The 19,997-nt window shown below is 37.7% G+C and overlaps 1 protein-coding gene across 1 annotated transcript in view; it reads left to right on the top strand.

The window, feature by feature from the left end:
• Positions 1-19,997, top strand: part of ALMS1 (ALMS1 centrosome and basal body associated protein) — a 236,937-nt gene that overhangs the window by 177,946 nt on the left and 38,994 nt on the right. Inside the window, exons 14-16 of the mRNA XM_017876541.1 lie at positions 2,728-2,862; positions 4,775-4,945; positions 18,402-19,564. Coding sequence (XP_017732030.1) covers positions 2,728-2,862; positions 4,775-4,945; positions 18,402-19,564 — 1,469 coding nt within the window. The remainder of the gene's footprint in view (positions 1-2,727; positions 2,863-4,774; positions 4,946-18,401; positions 19,565-19,997) is intronic.

Raw genomic sequence — 19,997 nt, 5'->3', positions numbered from 1 at the left:
GGGGAGGGGGGAGGGATTGCATTGGGAGTTATACCTGATGTAAATGACGAGTTGATGGGTGCTGACGAGTTGATGGGTGCAGCACACCAACATGGCACAAGTATACATATGTAACAAACCTGCACGTTATGCACATGTACCCTAGAACTTAAAGTATAATAATAATAAAAGAAAGAAAGAAAACTACATTGAAATATATTAAGACCTAAATAGCTGGAAAATTATACAATTATGATAATAAAGATGTCACCAAATTAATTTCTAAATTAAGCACATTGCTACTCAGAATTCCAGTAGGATTTTTCGTGGAACTTGACAGGCTGATTCTAAAATATTTATGGAAAATCAAAAGTATATTTAAAGAATAAGATAAGGGATCTTGCCATACCACACATCAAGACTTATTACATGGGTACCTTGTTTAAGACATCATTTGCAAAGGAATAAACAAAGAAAAATGAAACAAAATGGTGACCCAGAAACATATCCATGAATGTGGAAACTTAACATACACAGAGACAGCATAACAATCTGTGGAGAAAGGATGAAGAGGAACTATTCAATAGAGTTTGAACCAGTGAATATATATCTGGAAAAAATAAAATCAGGTAAATCACTGCTGCACACTAAACAGAAATGTAGAGTATGCCAGGCATATTAAAAGTAAATGGGAGGCCGGGCGCGGTGGCTCAAGCCTGTAATCCCAGCACTTTGGGAGGCTGAGACGGGCGGATCACGAGGTCAGGAGATCGAGACCATCCTGGCTAACATGGTGAAACCCCGTCTCTACTAAAAAATACAAAAAACTAGCCGGGCGAGGTGGCGGGCGCCTGTAGTCCCAGCTACTCGAGAGGCTGAGGCAGGAGAATGGCATAAACCCGGGAGGCAGAGCTTGCAGTGAGCACTCCAGCCCGGGCAACAGAGCGAGACTCCGTCTCAAAAAAAATAAAATAAAATAAAAAATAAAAGTAAATGGGATAACTACATTTTTAGAATTTAGATGGTCTGTCCTATGACTATGTGATAATAGAAGATTTCTTAAACAGGACACACGAAGCACCTACCCTAAAGGAAAAATATAATAAATATGCCATAATTAAAAATGAAAATTTTTTTGCATAAACGATATCAAACAATGAAAAGACATGAAACAGCCTGGGAGAAGATATTTATAATGCATGCTACCTGCAAAGACATTTCACAGGAATGTTCATTGCAGTGCTTTTCAAATAGGAAATAGCCTTAAGTTGATCAACAGAGATATATTCATATATAAATACTATAGAATAATATATAACATTGAGAATCAGAGACGTACATTAATTGACTAAATCTCAAAATCATAATATTGAGTGAAAAAGGCATGGTGCGTAAAGGTACAGACAGTATTGTACCCTTCATATAAGGTTTAAAGACTTGCAAAACAATGCTGTGCATTGTTGATTAATATGTGCAATGTAGTAAAGAATTACAAAACGTCCTTGATATTGATAAACTCTAAATTTGGTATAAAGGCTGCTACTGAGAAGTGGGAATGGCGTCATTGGGAACAGCTTACACAAGGAACATTATATTCGTAATATTTCTTAAGCCCTATGGTAAATGCTTTGGTATTCATTTTGTTGCCTATACTTTTGGTATGCCTGAAATATTTTATTAACATTAAAACTAACATTAAAACATTTTTTAATGATCTAAACATTTTTCAGAAGACATTTTAGATAAAGAGATTATGGGAGGTCAAAAAGTATTAGAAGTAAGAAAAATGTATTGAAATTTTAAAGAGGTAGCAAGAGTTTAACTAGTTCTTTGCATTTTTAGCAATCTCTATTCTTTCTGACTTTTTTTGTTTGAAAAATATACGTACAGATAAAAAATCAAAATGATCAAGAAAAACCAGAAAGGGAAAAGAGAAATAGTAATTAGTAAGTTTAAAAGGCTTAACTTGCATGAAATTTTTTAAAAGTTATATGAGAATGCTGTATATAAAATCTAAGATGATAAAGTGTTTTTCCTTGGATTATAGAAAATATAAAAATTGACTCCATAAAGTGGTAAACACTTTGAATAGGCCAAATAACTTGAAAGCATTGTTCACATCTTTTTTCCTTTGAAAAAACATACCTGATCTTTCATTTTTTTGCTTTTTTAACTGTTGCATCAAACCATCAAGGAACAGATTTTATTTAGAATGTTTTATTTTATTTTATTTTATTTTATTTTATTTTATTGAGACAGTCTCACTCTGTCGCCCAGGCTGGAGTGCAGTGACACGACCTCGGCTCACTGCAGCCTCCGTCTCCTGGGTTCACGTGATTCTCCGCATCAGCCTCCTGAGTAGCTGGGACTACAGGTGTGCACCACAACACCTGCTAGTTTTTGTATTTTTAGTAGAGTTGGGGTTTCACCATGTTGGCCAGGGTGGTCTCGAACTCCTGACCTCAAGTGATCCACCCGCCTTAGCCTCCCAAAGTGCTGGGATTATAGGTGTGAGCCACCGCGCCCGGCTGTAGAATGTTATTTTATTTAAACTGTTGTTCTACACAGTAAAATATGAAAAATTTTTCAATTCATGTCCCAGTTTTTACACAGATGGAGCCTAAGAGGTACTTTTTTCCTAATATATAAATGAATTTGGGGATTTGTTTGTAATTTGGGGGGAGGATTACTTGTCTGTTGTGTTTATTATCTTTCCTTTTCTGAAATCAAATGATGTCGTTATTCCAGATGCCTCAGTTCAAGTGCTAATCACTGGGGATGAGAACCTGTCAGACAAAAAACAGAAAGAGATCCACATTACAAGGGCAGTGACTGAGGCTGCCGAGGCTAAAGAAAAAGAATCTTTGCAGAAAGATACAGCAGGTAGCTAAACTGGATTGTCTGCATATAATTTTCTTCTGGTCTTCTAAAATGAGACTATTCTCTTAAGAACAGAAACAGAAATATATTCTCTATTCTCTTCTTGCTGTCTTCAGCTCTCTTCTATCTTGCGTATATGTGAAATAGTTAAGGTATGTTTAGCTGTATTTATTATATACTTTGGCAGGTAAAATGGACATATTTAAAGTTCTTTGAGATATTTCTGGAGATCTTTTGGATATAGTAAACAAATTAATCTATTTTCCAGAAATTCATTTAATGGACTTTTACCTCTGCTGGTAAAATCTCTCAATTCTTTGAGACACGGACCCACTAATACCATTTTTGTACATGATCCTTTATTTAGGAATTCAGCTTGTTTACTTCCTCTCTATCAGTTACTTTACTTCAGAGGGATTATGCTGATTTAAATAACCCTCATAGTGTATTTACGTTAGGATTAGTTTTGGCTCTGAGAGAGGAAAACAAAAGCAAAATAACATAGGCTTAAAGAAGACAGAAAATTTTCTCTCTTTTGTAAAAATCCAGAGGTAAGCATCCAGAGTTGACCTGGTACTCAAGAGTATTGGAACAAAGCTGTTGCTTTCTTGTTACTCTGACATTTTTGGCCTTCATTCTTAAGCTGTAGCCATCAGCCCATATTGCAACCAGCAGGAAGAAAGGAAAAGAAAAATCTCATTCCTTCCTTTAAGGATACTTCTCAGAAGCTATATGTACCATTGTTTTTGCATTCTGTTGGCCAGACTTAGACATATGGTCACATGTACCAGGGAAGCTGGGAAATTGAGTTGTTATTCTAATAGCAATGTGCCCAGCTAAAGTTAGGGTTCTGTTTAGAGGAAAAGGAAAGTGGATATTAGAGGACAGATAGTGTTAATAGTTTCTGCCACAATTGTAAACTAAAACATTTTAGAACATAATCAGCTGCTTCTCTTCTTTAGATGTTGCTTGTTTTAAAAGGTTAGATTGTATTCTGGGCAACACTTCTGAATTTTACTCCATTTTACTATTACTAAATGAATGTTCCAAAAACAGTTTTGATCATGTTAATCTCCTAATCAAAAACTTTAGTTTTCATTGCCCATAAGGATGAAATCTAAACTCTTTTAGCACTGTCTTCCAGAACTGTAGAATCCACTCCCAAACAACTTTCTAACACTAGTTCTCACCTCTTTTCCTTATAAATTATATAATCTAATGCTATATACTTGCTCTGTTTCTTAGATGTTAAGTTACTTTCCTGACACCATTCTTCTGTTACGTAGTCACCTCCTTTTTTTCCATCTCAGTGTGTATCCCATCTTAGCTCTCTTCTAATGCCAAAATCAATTGTCTAGAGTTCTGTAGTACTTCCACCTGCAATTAGTTTTTCTTTCTTTGAATACTGATACCTCTTTTTCTGACTCTTTCTTACGGTATATCTGTTTACGTATGTGATTTTTTGCCCCAATTTTCAATTATTTTTTTTTTTTTTTTTTTTTTTTGAGACGGAGTCTGGCTCTGTCGCCCAGGCTGGAGTGCGGTGGTCGGATCTCAGCTCACTGCAAGCTCCGCCTCCCAGGTTTACGCCATTCTCCTGCCTCCGCCTCCCAAGTAGCTGGGACTACAGGCGCCCGCCTCGTCGCCCGGCTAGTTTTTTGTATTCTTTAGTAGAGAAGGGGTTTCCCCGTATTAGCCAGGATGGTCTCGATCTCCTGACCTTGTGATCCGCCCGTCTCGGCCTCCCAAAGTGCTGGGATTACAGGCTTCAATTATTTTCTAAATGCATTTCTGAGTCATCTTTTTTATTCAATATCACTAACAAAGCCTTTCACATAATACATACTTGAGAGACATGTAAAAATATTTTATGTCCAGTTCCTGTCTGTATAGTGTGTTAATGTCCCTTTTGTAGATTCCGGTGATGCTGCTGCTGCAGTGCACTCAGCTCAAGTAGAAGACCCAGAAATTAAGAACTCACCAGACACTAAAGCCATTACACAGAAAGAGGAAATCCATAGGAAGAGGACAGTTCCCGAGGAAGCCTGGACAAGCAATAAAGAATCCCTACAGATCAATATTGAAGGTAATGGGATTGGGTTGTGTGTGAGTGTGTGTGTATATGGGGGTCAGTGTTAGTGTGTTTCCATTTCATTCTGATGAGAATATAGCCTCATGATTAAACAAAAATTCCGTTTCTTTTTTTAAAATTTTCTTGTGTAAAGTACTTTGATGCTACTATTAGGTTGCTGTATATATAGATTTGTAAAGTAATTGTTACTTTTTGGAAAAGATATTAGCAACTTAGAAACAGGATTATAAATAAATACCTAAGGCTGATAGTTTTAGAAGTGAAGCATCTTGTCTCACCCCCAAACAGAGACAACCTTAAAGCCATTCCAGAAGGCTATAGCAAAGACAGTGAGACCATCAATACAAACTTTTTTTTTTTTTTTTTTTTTTGAGACGGAGTTTCGCTCTGTCGCCCAGGCTGGAGTACAGTGGCGTGATCTCCGCTTACTGCAAGTCCCGCTGCCTCCTGGGTTAACGCCATTCTCCTACCTCAGCCTCCCTAGAAGCTGGCACTACAGGCGCCCGCCATCACACCTGGCTAATTTTTTTGTATTTTCAGTAAAGACGGGGTTTCACCGTGTTCGCCAGGATGGTTTCGATCTCCTGAGCTCGTGATCCGCCCGCCTGGACCTCCCAGAGTGCTGGGATTACCGGCGTGAGCCACCGCGCCCGGCCCAAACTTTTAAAAAATTACAATAAAATCACATTTATTTACGTTTGTCCGTGGGCCCCTTTTTCTGACATAAAAGCATGTAGAACACAAGACATTGCTACCTAGCTGTCAAGCCTTACCTCTTAAAGGAAGATGGAACAGCCTAGATAAGGAGAGAAAAGAGTCAAGGAACTATTTACCCATTCTGGATTTTGGAAATAGTCCGGATTCAACTGCTTACATCAAGAATATAGAAAATAAATGATTTTTTTGACAATAGCCAAGACTACACAATGGGAAAAGGATAGTCTCTTCAACAAATGGTGTTGGGAAAACTGGATATCCACATTTAAAAGAATAAAAGTGAACCCTTTCTTTGTACCATATACAAAGGTTAACTCAAAAAGGGTTGGTGACATACATGTAAGACCTTAAAACTCCCAGAAGAAAACATAAGGGGAAACCTTCAGGACATTGAACTTGGCAGTGATTTCTCAGATGTGACACCAAAAACACAGACAACAAAAGCAAAAATAGACCAATGAAACTACATCAAACTTGAAAACTTCTGCATGCCAAAGTAAACAAGAGTGTGCATAGGCATTCTACAGAATGGGAGAAAATATTTGCAAATCATAGATCTGATAAGGGATTAGTATTCAGAATATATAAAGAACTTGCACAACTCAACAGCAAAGAAAACCCAAACAACTTATTTTTAAAAACACATAACTTATTTTAAAATGAGCAAAGGACTTGAATAGACAGTAGAAGATACACAAATGCCATACCAAACATATAAAAGATGCCCACTCTCTCTAATCATAAGAGAGATGCAAATCAAAACCACAGTGCGTTATCGCTCACTCCTGTTAGGATGACCACTATCAAAAAAACAGAAAATAGCAAATGTTCGTGAGGATGCAAGGAAATTGAAACCCATTTTCACTGTTGGTAGGAATGTAAAATGGTGTAGCTATTATGGAAAATAGTATGGAGGTTCCTCAGAATAATAAAAAAGAATTAGTGTATGATCCAGCAATCCCACTGCCACTGCTGGGCATATAACCTAAAGAATTCAAAACAGGACTTCAAAAAGATACCTGTATACCCATGTTTATTGCAGCATTATTTATAATAAAAGGTGGAAGCAACCCACATGTCCATCAACGGATGAATGTATTAACAAAATGGGAATTATTTGTCAATAAAGAAAATACGTTACATACATACAGTAGTGTATTGTGTAGCCTTAAGAAAGAAGGAAATCCTATCACATAATACAAGGTAGGTGAACCTCAAGAACATTATACTAAGCAAAATAAATCAGTCACAAAAAGATAAATACTATATGGTTTATTGCAAATGTTGTGGGATTTAGGAGGATGAGAGAGACCTTGGGTTTAAATAGGAGAATCTTTTATTGGTGCACTCAGGCCCAGCAGACTCACGTCCAAAGACAGGGCCCAGAACAAAGACAGCACTTGAGTTTTATACACACTTCACAGCAGGGGGTGGGCTAGCTTGAAGCAAGCTTACAGTGGCATGAAAGCAGAGATACAGAGGCAGGACAAAGACAGTTAATCAAATTGTAACAGGTTCAAAACTCAGGATTGCACATAACTGTTGCTCTGCAACCTAGATGTCCATTATCTAGGTTTGCCTAGGCACGGGCTTATCCCGTAACCTTCACTATGGTGCCCATGCAGCTGTAGTTCAGGCCTACTCAGGCTTCTCATGACCTTTATTGTACTTCTTAGATAAAACAGAATACTTGAAGTCACTAGTTACAGAGAATAGGAATCTATAAACTCATTCCATAAAACAAAGGAAAATTTGTTTTTTTCTTCTCCCTGTGTTGAGGGAGTGCTGCGAGAGTCTCCAGAGCACATTAGATAATATTATCAAGACTTTTCCTGGGTCTGGGCTGTGCCTATCGCTGCCTCTGGGACAAGTCAGCCTAATGCAGGAAAACTTATTTCTCTTTCTTCTTAATTTTATTTTTCTTTAATTTCCTGCCTCAATATGAAATATCTAAAGTAGCTGAAATTGTAGAAACGGAAAGTAGAACAGTGATTGCCAAGGCCTGTGAGAGGGTGGACAGAGAATTAGTATTTAGTAGGTATAGAGTTTCAGTGTTACAAGATGAAAGAGAGATTGTTGCACAACAATGTGAGTATACTTATCACTACTGAACTGTACACTTAAAAATGGCTAAGATGGTTAATTTAATGTCATACTTTTTGTCACACACAAAAACAATAGATAAGATATAGAAATAGAACATTGCAACTTTGCAGGGGTTAGTGTGGGAGACATAGCTTGCAAAAGAAAGATGGAAATATAATCTGTAAAAGCATACTCTAAAAGATAAGAAATTTTTTTCTAAGTGTTTTACACTCTGAATAACTTTAGAAGACATGAAGTATATGAAATAAAAATTGATAGAATATGAAATGAAAAGGGAGATTTAGGGGATAGGAGAACAAAATGAAATTAAAAAAAAAAAGTACCAATTAGAAGAAAGAGATGAAAGCGATTAGAAAAAAAATGGTGGAATTTGAGGACTGACAGTGAAAATCCAATACAATGATATCTGTTGTTGCCTCTAAAGAAGTTATTAGAAAAATAAAGATATAAGGAAGAATGGAACTTACAATTGTATATATGTATGTATGTATTTTTAGACATGGAGTCTCATTCTGTTGCCCAGGCTAGAGTGCAGTGGTGTGATTGTAGCTAACTGTAGCCTCAAACTCCTGGGCTCAAGTGATCTCCCACCTCAGCCGTTAGAGTAGCTGGGACTGTAGGCACATGCTACCACACCTGGCTTGAACCTGCAATTTAAAAGGGTGTACCAAGTCCTAGGAAAATTTTTTATGTGTTCAATACTGAGATGTATGTTTGCAATAGTACTGAACTTTAAAGAAAAAGAATGAATCATGCAGGCCTCCATACAGAAAAAACAAGTAGAAAAAGCTATAAGATGGGGGGGCAGGCAGAGGATAGGGAGGTTAAAGGAGGTATAAATGAGCAAACTTTACCTTTAAAGTTGTAAAATCAAAAAATACATGTGTAAGTAAGTATAGTGTTGAAAATTATAGGCCAGACGTGGTGGCTCACGCCTGTAATTCTAGCACTTTGGGAGGCTGAGGTGGGTGGATCACTTGAGGTCAGGAGTTTGAGACCAGCCTGACCAACATGGAGGAACCCTATCTCTATTAAAAATACAAAATTAGTCAGGCATGGTGGCGCATGCCTGTAATCCCAGCTACTCGGAAGGCTGAGGCAGGAGAAGCACTTGAACCCGGCAGACGGAGGTTTTGGGGAGCCGAGATCATGCCATTGCACTCCAACCTGGGCAATGAGTGCGAAACTCCGTCTCCAAAAAAAAAAAAAATTACAAAATTTACCCCTAAAAGAGTTAAAATTAAACTATAAAACATCCAAAATATTTAGAAAAACAGGAGTGGTAAGCGTGGAGGTAAAGGGAGGGAGAAAGAAAACAGCAAATTTGTAACAAAAACAAAAAATTGCCATAAAATGAAAGACGGCAAAGCGTGCAAGTCTATATATAAGTAAACTAAATTCACCTATATTAAAAAAAAAACTTGGCCGGGCGCGGTGGCTCAAGCCTGTAATCCCAGCACTTTGGGAGGCCGAGACGGGCGGATCACGAGGTCAGGAGATCGAGACCATCCTGGCTAACATGGTGAAACCCTGTCTCTACTAAAAATACAAAAAAAACTAGCCGGGCGACGAGGCAGGCGCCTGTAGTCCCAGCTACTCGGGAGGCTGAGGCAGGAGAATGGCGTGAACCCGGGAGGCGGAGCTTGCAGTGAGCTGAGATCCGGCCACTGCACTCCAGCCTGGGTGGCAGAGCGAGACTCCGTCTCAAAAAAAAAAAACAAACTCAGTTCCATGGTATATAACAAACATATCAAAAGTAAAATGACTGAGAAAGGTGGAAAGCAAAAAGAAAACTTAGATATGTATCAAAAAGAAATTTGGGGGCATTAATATAGATGAGGTTAAATTCACCAAAAGTTTTGCAGGAATTGAAGAGATATATTTTTATACTGATTTGCAATCCACAATGAGAATATTTTGCATAAATCTTTAAACATCAAATAACTTAGCATAAAAAATTCATAAAATGAAAACCAGGAGCTCAATCAATAAGGAAATTTATGTTGCCTTAAAAAAGAATGGAGGGCTGGGCGCAGTGGCTCATGCCTGTAATCCCAACACTTTAGGAGGTTGAGGCAGGCGGATCAAGAGGTCAGGAAATTAGACCATCCTGGCTAACATGGTGAAACCCCATCTCTACTAAAAATACAAAAAATTTAGCTGGGCATGGTGGCGGACACCTGTAGTCCCAGCTACTCAGGAGGCTGAGGCAGGAGAGTGGCGTGAACCTGGGAGGCAGAGCTTGCAGTGAGCCGAGATCGTGCCACGGCACTCCAGCCTGGGCGATAGAGCAAGACTCCATCTCAAAAAAAAAAAGAAAAAGAATGAAGGTATGGAATTATATGAAAACAACTCTTAGGATAGATTGTGAGGCAAAAGGTGCTTAAGGCGGGGGGGATTGGAAGGTGGAATTTGCTTGTAGGGAGAAAAATATAAAACAGACAACCCTAGGAAACCTTCAAAGAGAAATGGACAAATACAAAATAATACGGGGGAGCTTGAGCACACATAATTAGCTTATGACACCTCAGGGAGATGAAAATTTTTTTTTTGTAAGTGAAGTTTAAAAACGCCTGGGAATAATACAAGTAATGAAGTTGATCTGGGGTGTATGTGGGTGTGTGCATGTGTGTGCATGCGTGCATAAGCCTATATGGTTTAAACTTTAAAAAAACCCTTTCCAAATGACCATAGAACATTTTTCATACAGCTTTATTCAGATATAATTTACCCATTTAAAATATGTAATTCAGGCTGGGCACAGTGGCTGGTGATTATAATCCCAGCACTTTGGGAGGCTGGAGTGGGTGGATCACTTGAGATCAGGAATTCAAGACCAGCATGGTCAACATGGCGAAACCCTGTCTCTACTAAAAATACAAAATATAGCCGGGCATGGTGGTACATGCCCGTAATCCCAGCTATTCAGGAGGCTGAGGCAGGAGAATCAATTGAACGTGGGAGGCAGAGGTGGCAGTGAGCCGAGATCACGCCACTGCACTTCAGCCCGGGCGACAGAGCAAGACTCTGTCGCAAAAAAAATAAAAATCAAATATGTAATTCAATTATTTTTACTGTATTCACAGATAAGTGCAATCAACCATCACCATAATCAATTTTAGAATATTTTCTTCACTTCAAAAAAGAAACCCTGAGACTTAAGCAAATACTGATCCACTTTTTGTCTCAGTAGATTTCCCTATTCTGGACTTTCATACAAATGGGACCATTAAGTTGGGGATATAACATGAAACTTAGGGCCTGCCCATAGTGAAAAATGTTAAAGGAAATTCCCATGTAAAGTAGGCCTTCAGTGGGCTACACTCTTACTATAAGAATGAAAGATAAACACGTCCATGTAGAAGGGGACCGTAAGAAAACTTTGCCTGTTTCAACCTTGATGATGAGTTTGGGGAGAGAAGACAAAATTTATCCTAAGAATTTATAACCACAAACTAGTATTCACACAGGTTTACGGTCAGTAATTTTGTACTGGTATAATTTATTAGTGCAGTAAACTACATGTGTGTTCTGAAAAATCTCAAGCCCAGAATTTAATTAAAAATGACAGTAGGTTGGTATTGCAAACTCACATGCCTGTCGGATGCAAATGCACATCTCTCTGAAGAAACTTCAACCCAGACCTCAAAATATTCCCTAAAATACCAAGCTCATAGTCAAGGCACTATTAGTAGAAACAGTATCAACAACAAGAAACAGAAATGAGACCCATAATGACAAATGTCTAGGATTCCTTGGCAAAATGCCTGTTTCTCAGACTGGGACAGGAAATATATTAGATGAGCCTGAACCCTTTTGTGGTGTCAGACAGTAAAGAAAAACAAACAAAAAAAAAAATGTACAGGGATGGGGAATATGTCAATGGAACACAGGAACCAAGTAAAAAACTTCCTAGTGGTCAAAGCTGGGGCAATTTCTGCAGTATAGCAGTAGTATTGGATCATAACCAAAGTATAAAATAAATACCTGTGAGTCCATATTGATATAAGTAAATGATTTAATAAATAAATGGGGAAAAATGACAAGTCTCCTGTGCAGAATTCTAAATAATATATGTAGACATTCCACCCTCAAGGAGGTGGAACATAACTCCCCACTCTTTAAAGAATGGGTTGCACATAGTAACTTCCTTCCAGAGTGTATTTTTATGGGAAGGGGGAAAAAGAATAACTGTATAGTGAAGAATTCTGGCAAACATTGACTCAGCCAGGTCATCAAGATCATCATCAACAGTGGTAAGTCATGTTGATAGTATATACCCTTAATATGTAATGAGAAATACATTTTAACTTTGAAATCTTCTTCCCAAAAACCCATAACCCTAGTCTAATGAGAAAAACATGAGACAAACTCAAATGAAGGACATTTATACTTGATCAGTACTTCTCAAAACTGTCAGAGTCATGAAAAACAAGGAATGCCTAAGAAATTCTCACAGACCTAAGAGAAGCCTAAGGAGACATGATAATTAAATGTAATGTGGTATCTTGGATGGGATCTTGGAACAGAAAAAAAACAGTATGTACAAAATAAGGCAACACAAATAAAGTATGGACTTTGGTTAATAATGATGTAATTTTACTGATTGATTCATTAAATATATTGTATTAACGTAAGGCAGTAATAGGGGAAACCGGGTATGGAGTATAGGGAATCATTTGTACTGTTGTCACAGTTTTTCTGTAATCCAAATTATTCCAAAATTAAAAATTTATTTTAAAAAATTAATGCATTCTGACATTAAAACAGGTGGATAGATAGATGATAAATAAGACATTTCATCTTTTTAAAGGAAACACTTTACTGCTTCTCTTTGGCATAACCAATTTGCTGGCATTGCTGCTTTTGCACTTTGGGGCTATTACTAACTACAATTAGGATTACTTGAACACAGGCACTGCAGTATCATGACAGTCACTCTGATAACCCAGACAGCTATGAAGTGCCTAAGGGGCAGGTAGTGTAAACATATGGACATGCTGGACAAAGGGAGGATTCACATCCTAGGGTGGGATGGAGCAGGATGACAAGAGGTTTCATCATACTACTCACAACGATGTGCAATTTAAAACTTAGGAATTGTTTTTGCATGGCTTGGCCTTCTATACTTCTGACCAACTAGCTCCAAATTGGGGTGGTGAGGGGAATCCCATGACCCCCTCCTCAGGTTTGGTAATTTGCTCAAATGGCTCAGAAAACATAGGAAACATTTTCTTACATTTCCTGACTTTTTATAAAGTTATTTCAAAGGATATACATGAACAACCAAATGAATGGGCAAGGTATAGGGAAGGTGCACAGAGCTTCCATGTCCTCTGTGGGCCTGCCACCCTCCCAGCTTCTCCTGTGTTCACCAAATGTGAAGCTCTTCAAACTCTATCTGTTAGGGTTTTTATGGAGGTGCCATTACATAGGCAATATTGATTAAATCATTGGCCACTGGTGATTGGCTCAACCTGCAGTCCCTGTCCCCTCCCCAGAGATGGGGGGTTGGGGCTGGAAGTTCCAGCCATCTAAACATATGGTTGTTCCCTTGGTAAACAGGCCTCCCATCCTTAGGGGCATTCCAAAATTCACCTCATTAACATAAACTCAAATGCGATCAAAAGTAACTTGTTTTGAATAACAGACCCTCCTTGAACCTTTATCACTCACTCCTGAACTGTTTCAACAGCCAGGTACGAAAACCAAGTATATAATAAAAGATACCCCTGTTGCTGTTATCATGTTTTCCTAAATGGAAATTACAAGAGTTTTAGTAGTTCTGGCCAGGAGCTAGGGATAAGGCAAAAATATGTATTTATTATATCACAGTGTTACACTTTACAGGGTATTAAAATGACCATAGTAAAAGAATGCTACTGGGACAAGAGACTGATACATCAGTGAAAGTACTTAAATACAGTGGGCACTTACTCTATGATAAAGGTACCATTTCAGCTCCATTTGGAAAAAGATGGATTATTCAACACATAATGACAAGACACTTTGCTAGCTATTTACAGTATGGTGAGAATTTTTAGTAGTAGCCCTTCTTTACTCCTGTCACCAAAATGCAAGTATAAAAGATCCAAGTATAAAAAAGAGAGATCATAAAAGTTCTGGTTATCTGACTTTTCTAATAAATTTGAGCAGAAGACTGTCAAGGTCTGACAAAATCTTGGAGTCATAAAGCCACAGATTTGATAAATGTATATATTAAAATTAAAATGTCTTCATGTTAGAAAATATCATGATGAAAAATCAATTTATAAACAAAAAATGGGAAAACAATTTTAAAAAATTGAGAAACTGAGAAAAGGGTCTACTTTTCTTGCTATGCAAAGAGCTTTTTACAAATCAATGACAGCCTAAAAGGAAAACAAAGGACCTGAACAAAAAGTTTGTAGTAAAAGAAATGCAAATGGCCATTAAAGATATGAAGAAATACTTAACTATCTCAGTAAAGAATGTACTAAACCACAAATTTTGTTTTACCTGTCACAATAGCACAGATGAAAAGATTTGATTATCCCTAGTATTGTTGAGTACATGGGGAAACATTAATGTACTCTTGTAAGACTATTATTAGAAGTGCAAATTTGTTACAACATTTTTGAAAGTGTGGAGCAACTGGATGATATCTAACTAATGTTGAAATAAATATTCCCTTTTCACCCAGACTTCCATTTAAGGGAATTACAGATACACAGATAAAGTTGTACCCAGAAAAGTAAAATAAAGTTACACATAAACACACAGACAAATGTTCACTGCAGCATGCTTTGGAAGAATAAACTACTGGAAACAACCTAAATATTTAGTTAAATTTTGGTAAAGTAAATCAGTTTAATATAAAATGTTTGTAGATGCACAAAATCTTGCTTTGAACAAGTAGTTTTACTCTACTTGGCAGGAATTTTTCTGTAAGAAAACTTGTTTAATATTGGTTATCACCAGAAAGTGGAACTAGGAGGTCCAGAGATAACAGGGAGACCTTTACTTTTCATATTAAATTTGTTGATTTTGCATGTTTGATTTTTGCATGTTTGATTTTTGCAGTTCTAGTATGAAAGAAATATTTAAAATAAATGAAAAGCAGTAAAACATATTTTCAGTGTACTTTTATATATTCGGGGAGAATTTTGCAAATATTATCTATAAAATTAATTCAATTATCAGAAGTAAATAACTACCTCAATTTATTTGATATTTACTCTTAACAAAGTGCCATGAGATGATGGTGATTATCTAATCCTGTTGTTCTATAAAGCCCTTTATACTTAAGGAATTCAGCTTGCTGCTGCTTCTTTTTCTTCTTTTTTTCTTTCTTTTTTTTTTTTTTTTTTTGTTTTTTTTTGAGATGAAGTCTCACTGTGTTGCCCAGGCTGGAGTGCAGTGGCACAATCTTGACTCACTGCAACCTCCACCTCCTGGGTTCAAGCAATTCTCCTGCCTCAACCACCCCAGTAGCTGGGATTGCAGGTGTGCACCACCACACCTGGCTAATTTTTGTATTTTTAGTAGAGATGGGATTTCACCATGTTGGCCAAGCTGGTCTTGAACTCCTGACCTCACGTAAACCACCCCCATTGGCCTTCCAAAGTGCTGGGATTACAGGTGTGAGCCACCGTGCCCAGGCTTCAGCTTGCTTATTTTCTACTATTCTTGCTATATTTTACTTCATTCCCAGGCTGGGAGGACTATGTTCATTGATAATACTGATATTAGGAAATAAACATTTTAGAGCAATGTTATCTATTTCCTTATTGTTTTACTTACTGCTTTAATGAATTCTAGATAGCCCTTCAAATTTTTGCTTTATGTATCCTGCTGCCAAGGTATCCTTCCTGAAATGCAGCCGTAATTATGTTACTCCCCTGTTCAAAATGGTATAGCGGCTCTTCATTTCTTTTAAGAATAAAATTTAAAGTCCTTGGCCTAATGTTCCAGACCCTGTAGAATTTGGCCCCAAATAACCTTTGGTACCTTACTTGCCTCTGCTTTATAAATGGAATAAGCCATACATACTAAATATTGATACTCTCCCTTACTGCCTCAGTGCTTTCCTACTTTTAGGCTTTTGCTCATGCTATTTGATGAAACAGGGGAAAGGCCAGCATGGTTGAAGTCTGGTTATCAGGAAGAGTGGTACAAATTGGGGGAGAAAAGTTATGTATACTTGTACTTCTTGTTAAGGAGTTTGGGCTTTGTTCTCAGTGTAAGAGAAGGTCATTGAAAGTTGCTAAATAGAAAGTGACAAGTCCAGTTTACATTTTTAAAAGATTACTTTGGCCACTATTTGAAGAATAGATTGGAAAAGTACAAGAAGGGACAGGAGACCTATTAGAGACTTGTAGTATTGTGACAGGAAATAGAAATAGATGTGATTGTTTGGTGAAGGATTAATGACGAGCAGGAAGAGAAGGGAGTTGGAACTATCAAGAATAACTCCCAGATTCTGGCTTGGGCAGTAGGATGATGTGCCATTTACAGAGATGTGGAAGACCAGGGGAGGTACAATTGTCAAGGAGGCTAGAATAGAGCTCAGGTAGATGGCTGTGACATCCAAGTGGATATATCATGTATATTAGTTGGAACTCAAGAGAAATCATAGCTTGAAATGTAAATTTGAAAACAGGTAACAGCATGAAAATGGTACTAAAAGCCAGAGGGAGAGATGAGATTACCTAGAAAGAGAGTATAGAATGAGAATATTTCCTGAATTGGCCATACATTGAGGTCATTGATCATATTAGCAAGAGCAGTTTTAGTCCAGGAGTATGGCTGTACTCTGCAGTAATTTGAAGAGTGAATTGGGGTAGGGAGAGAGGTAAAAGAGAGGAAAATAGGTTCCTCTTTAGAGGCTTGGCTATGAGGAGGAGCAGAGAAATGGGCCAGTACCTGTAGGAAGATGTGAGGATTTTCTAAACATAAATACTAAATGATTTTTTCAAGCCATTGGAAATGATTCAGGAGAGAGGGAGAACCTGAAAGATAGAAGAGAGATATGATGGGGAAAGGAAGCAAGGTCTGGAAGGGAAGATGAGTTGGGCTCCAGAGCAGCAGTGGAGGAACTTGCCTTTAAAAGAATGGGAAAGGTGGTGCTGTCTCTGTATCCAGAAGGGTTATGGGAGCAGGTGGATTGGCATAGGTGGCAGCTGACTCAGGACATCCACAGAAAGTGATCCCTCAGCCCAGAATGTTCTTCTGCCTGTTTGTTTGTTTAGCTCTCATTTTTACTTCACATCTCATCCTCCTCAGAGAAATCTTCTGTAGCTACCATTTCCCGGTTAAATTTCTCTTACATCACCTTGTTTTTGTTCTTTGTAGCCACTAATTTAGAATTATATATTTGTTTGTATTTGTTCAGTGCAGAAACTGCAATCTCAAGAACCTGTAGTATCTAAATGAAATCTCCCAATTTTTAAATGTTGCTAGAAAATTCTAAAATTGTATAGTCTACATACTTTAGGTATAAATGCAGGCCCTGTGTGTCGCACTCTACTCAGGGAAAATCCGTAGGGATTCCTAGAGTATTTCATGAAAACTCTGCTTGCCAGTAATCTATAGTGTGGGTGAAAAGGATCCCATCATTGCATGTGTGTATCTTTGTTTCTGCCCATGATGTAGAACTCTAAAACAGTGTTTTGATGTCATAGTGGAGATTAGAATTAGGGCTTATGATTGTGTCTTAGCTCTTTCCTGCCATTGTAACAAAATTCTACAGATCTAAGATCGAGGCACCAGCAGATTGGGTGTCTGGTGAGAGCCCAAAATGGTGTCTTGTTGCTTTGTCCTCACGTGGTGGAAGGCAGGGAAAGGCCAAACAGGATCCTTCAGGCCGTTTTATAAGGACACTAATCCCATTCATGAAGGTGGAGCCTTCATGACCTAATCACCTCCTACCTAATACTATTGTATTGGGGATTATGTTTCAACATGAATTTTAGAGGAACACAAGCATTCAAACCATAGATAATTGTAAGATATTGCATCTAAAAATGCCCTTTTTTTGTATAAAGTGGTGGTTGTCAAAAAGTGAAGATGGAAAGTGGTAAATTTTATGTGTTTTTTACCACAATAAAAAAAATTTGGAAAAAAGTCAAGATGGTCCACAGAAAAGGAATTTCAAAAGGCTGTAAAACATGTAAAAAGGGTTTTTAAAAAAAATTATCCATTTAATTACTGATTATGAAAATGAAGTGTCAGGTTTCTTAGCTGAATATGGGGTTACCAATATCTATCTCTCAGGTTTAATAGCAGGATTAATTAAAAAAACAGATATAGAGCATATATCATAACACCCTACACAGAACAGGTGGTAAATACATATAGCAGTTGCTTTTATGATCTGGAGAACTGAAGTGTCTTCCTCAAGGTCCCATAGCCGGTCAGTGGCAGAGCCCAGGCCAAAATTCATGTCTCTTAAACTTTTACTGTACCAGCGAGGCTACTAAGAACAAGGCATGAGTCTTTTGTGCAGGCATTGAATTTTCTGATACCTTATATAAACTGTTCTTTCCTTTAGTCTTTGTTATATATCTAAAGAATTGTGAATAGTATTTCTAAACAGAATGCTAATATTTTTAAGTTCTTTCAAAATCTTTTTTTTTCTCTTTTTCAGAGTCTGAGTGTCATTCAGAATTTGAAAACACTACCCATTCTGTCTTCAGGTCGGCGAAGTTTTACATTCATCATCCCGTACACCTACCAAGTGATCAAGATATTTGCCATGAATCTTTGGGAAGGAGTGTTTTCATGAGACATTCTTGGAAAGATTTCTTTCAGCATCATCCAGACAAACATAGAGAACACATTTGTCTTCCTCTTCCTTATCAAAACATGGACAAGACTAAGACAGATTATACCAGAATAAAGAGCCTCAGCATCAATGTGAATCTGGGAAACAAAGAGGTGACGGATACTACTAAAAGTCAAGCTAGAGATTATCCAAAATATAGTGGACAAATTAATGATCCAAAAAGGGATCAGAAGGTCACCCCAGAGCAAACAACTCAACACACTGTGAGTTTGAATGAACTGTGGAACAAGTATCGGGAGCGACAGAGGCAAAAGAGACAGCCCGAGTGGGGTGACAGGAAAGAACTATCCTTGGTGGACCGACTTGATCGTTTGGCTAAAATTCTTCAGAATCCAATCACACATTCTCTCCAGGTCTCAGAAAGTACACATAATGATAGCAGAGGGGAACGAGATGTGAAGGAATGGAGAGGTAGACAACAGCAGAGAAATAAGCTTCAGAAAAAGAAGCGGTTTAAAAGCCTAGAGAAAAGCCATAAAAACACAGGAGAGCTTAAAAAAACCAAGGTGCTTTCTCATCATCGAGCTGGGAGGTCTAATCAAATTAAAATTGAACAGATTAAATTTGATAAATATATTCTGAGTAAACAGCCAGGTTTTAATTATATAAGCAACACTTCTTCGGATTGTCGGCCCTCAGAGGAGAGTGAGCTGCTCACAGATACTACCACCAACATCCTTTCCAGCACCACTTCTACTGTCGAATCAGATATATTGACCCAAACAGATAGAGAAATGGCTCTGCACGAAAGGAGTAGCTCTGTTTCCACTATTGACACTGCCCGGTTGATTCAAGCTTTTGGCCATGAAAGAGTATGCTTGTCACCCAGACGAATTAAATTATATAGCAGCATCACCAACCAACAGAGGAGATACCTTGAGAAACGGAGCAAACACAGCAAGAAAGTATTGAATACAGGTCATCCCCTAATGACTTCTGAGCACACCAGAAGGAGACGCATCCAGGTACATGGCTACAAATTCCATCTGGCAATGTGACTGCCCTCTTCATGGACTTTTTAGTTAAGCTTTGCACACAGGTGAAAAAAGCCATTTGCCCTTTCCTCTCTATACCATTTCTTACAACTGGAAAAGAGTGAGAAAGTGTAGTACAGTGCTATTGTGAGTTGTCATTATTTTCATCAACATTCATTTACGTATTCCCTTTTGAATGAAGGGCTTTGCTGCTAGATCCTTCAGAATCTGTAAAGTTTACCCCTGAAATGGGGGAGCTTTGAAGTTAGAGTGATCTCTATCCTGAACATTATTGCTGGGTTTATGTTTATTTGGGTTTTGTTTTTTTTTTAATTCATTCCTCTGTCTTTCAAGAAATATATTTGAGGTTCTTTTAAACACACACAGACAAACACGTAAATAATACAGGTTTTTTTTTTTTTTT

This window comes from Rhinopithecus bieti, unplaced genomic scaffold (assembly GCF_001698545.2).
Source record: "Rhinopithecus bieti isolate Rb0 unplaced genomic scaffold, ASM169854v2 scaffold_1058, whole genome shotgun sequence".
Lineage (NCBI taxonomy): Eukaryota > Metazoa > Chordata > Mammalia > Primates > Cercopithecidae > Rhinopithecus > Rhinopithecus bieti.
The sequence above is the reverse complement of the archived record's forward strand: the minus strand, read 5'-3'. Positions and strand labels throughout refer to the sequence as shown.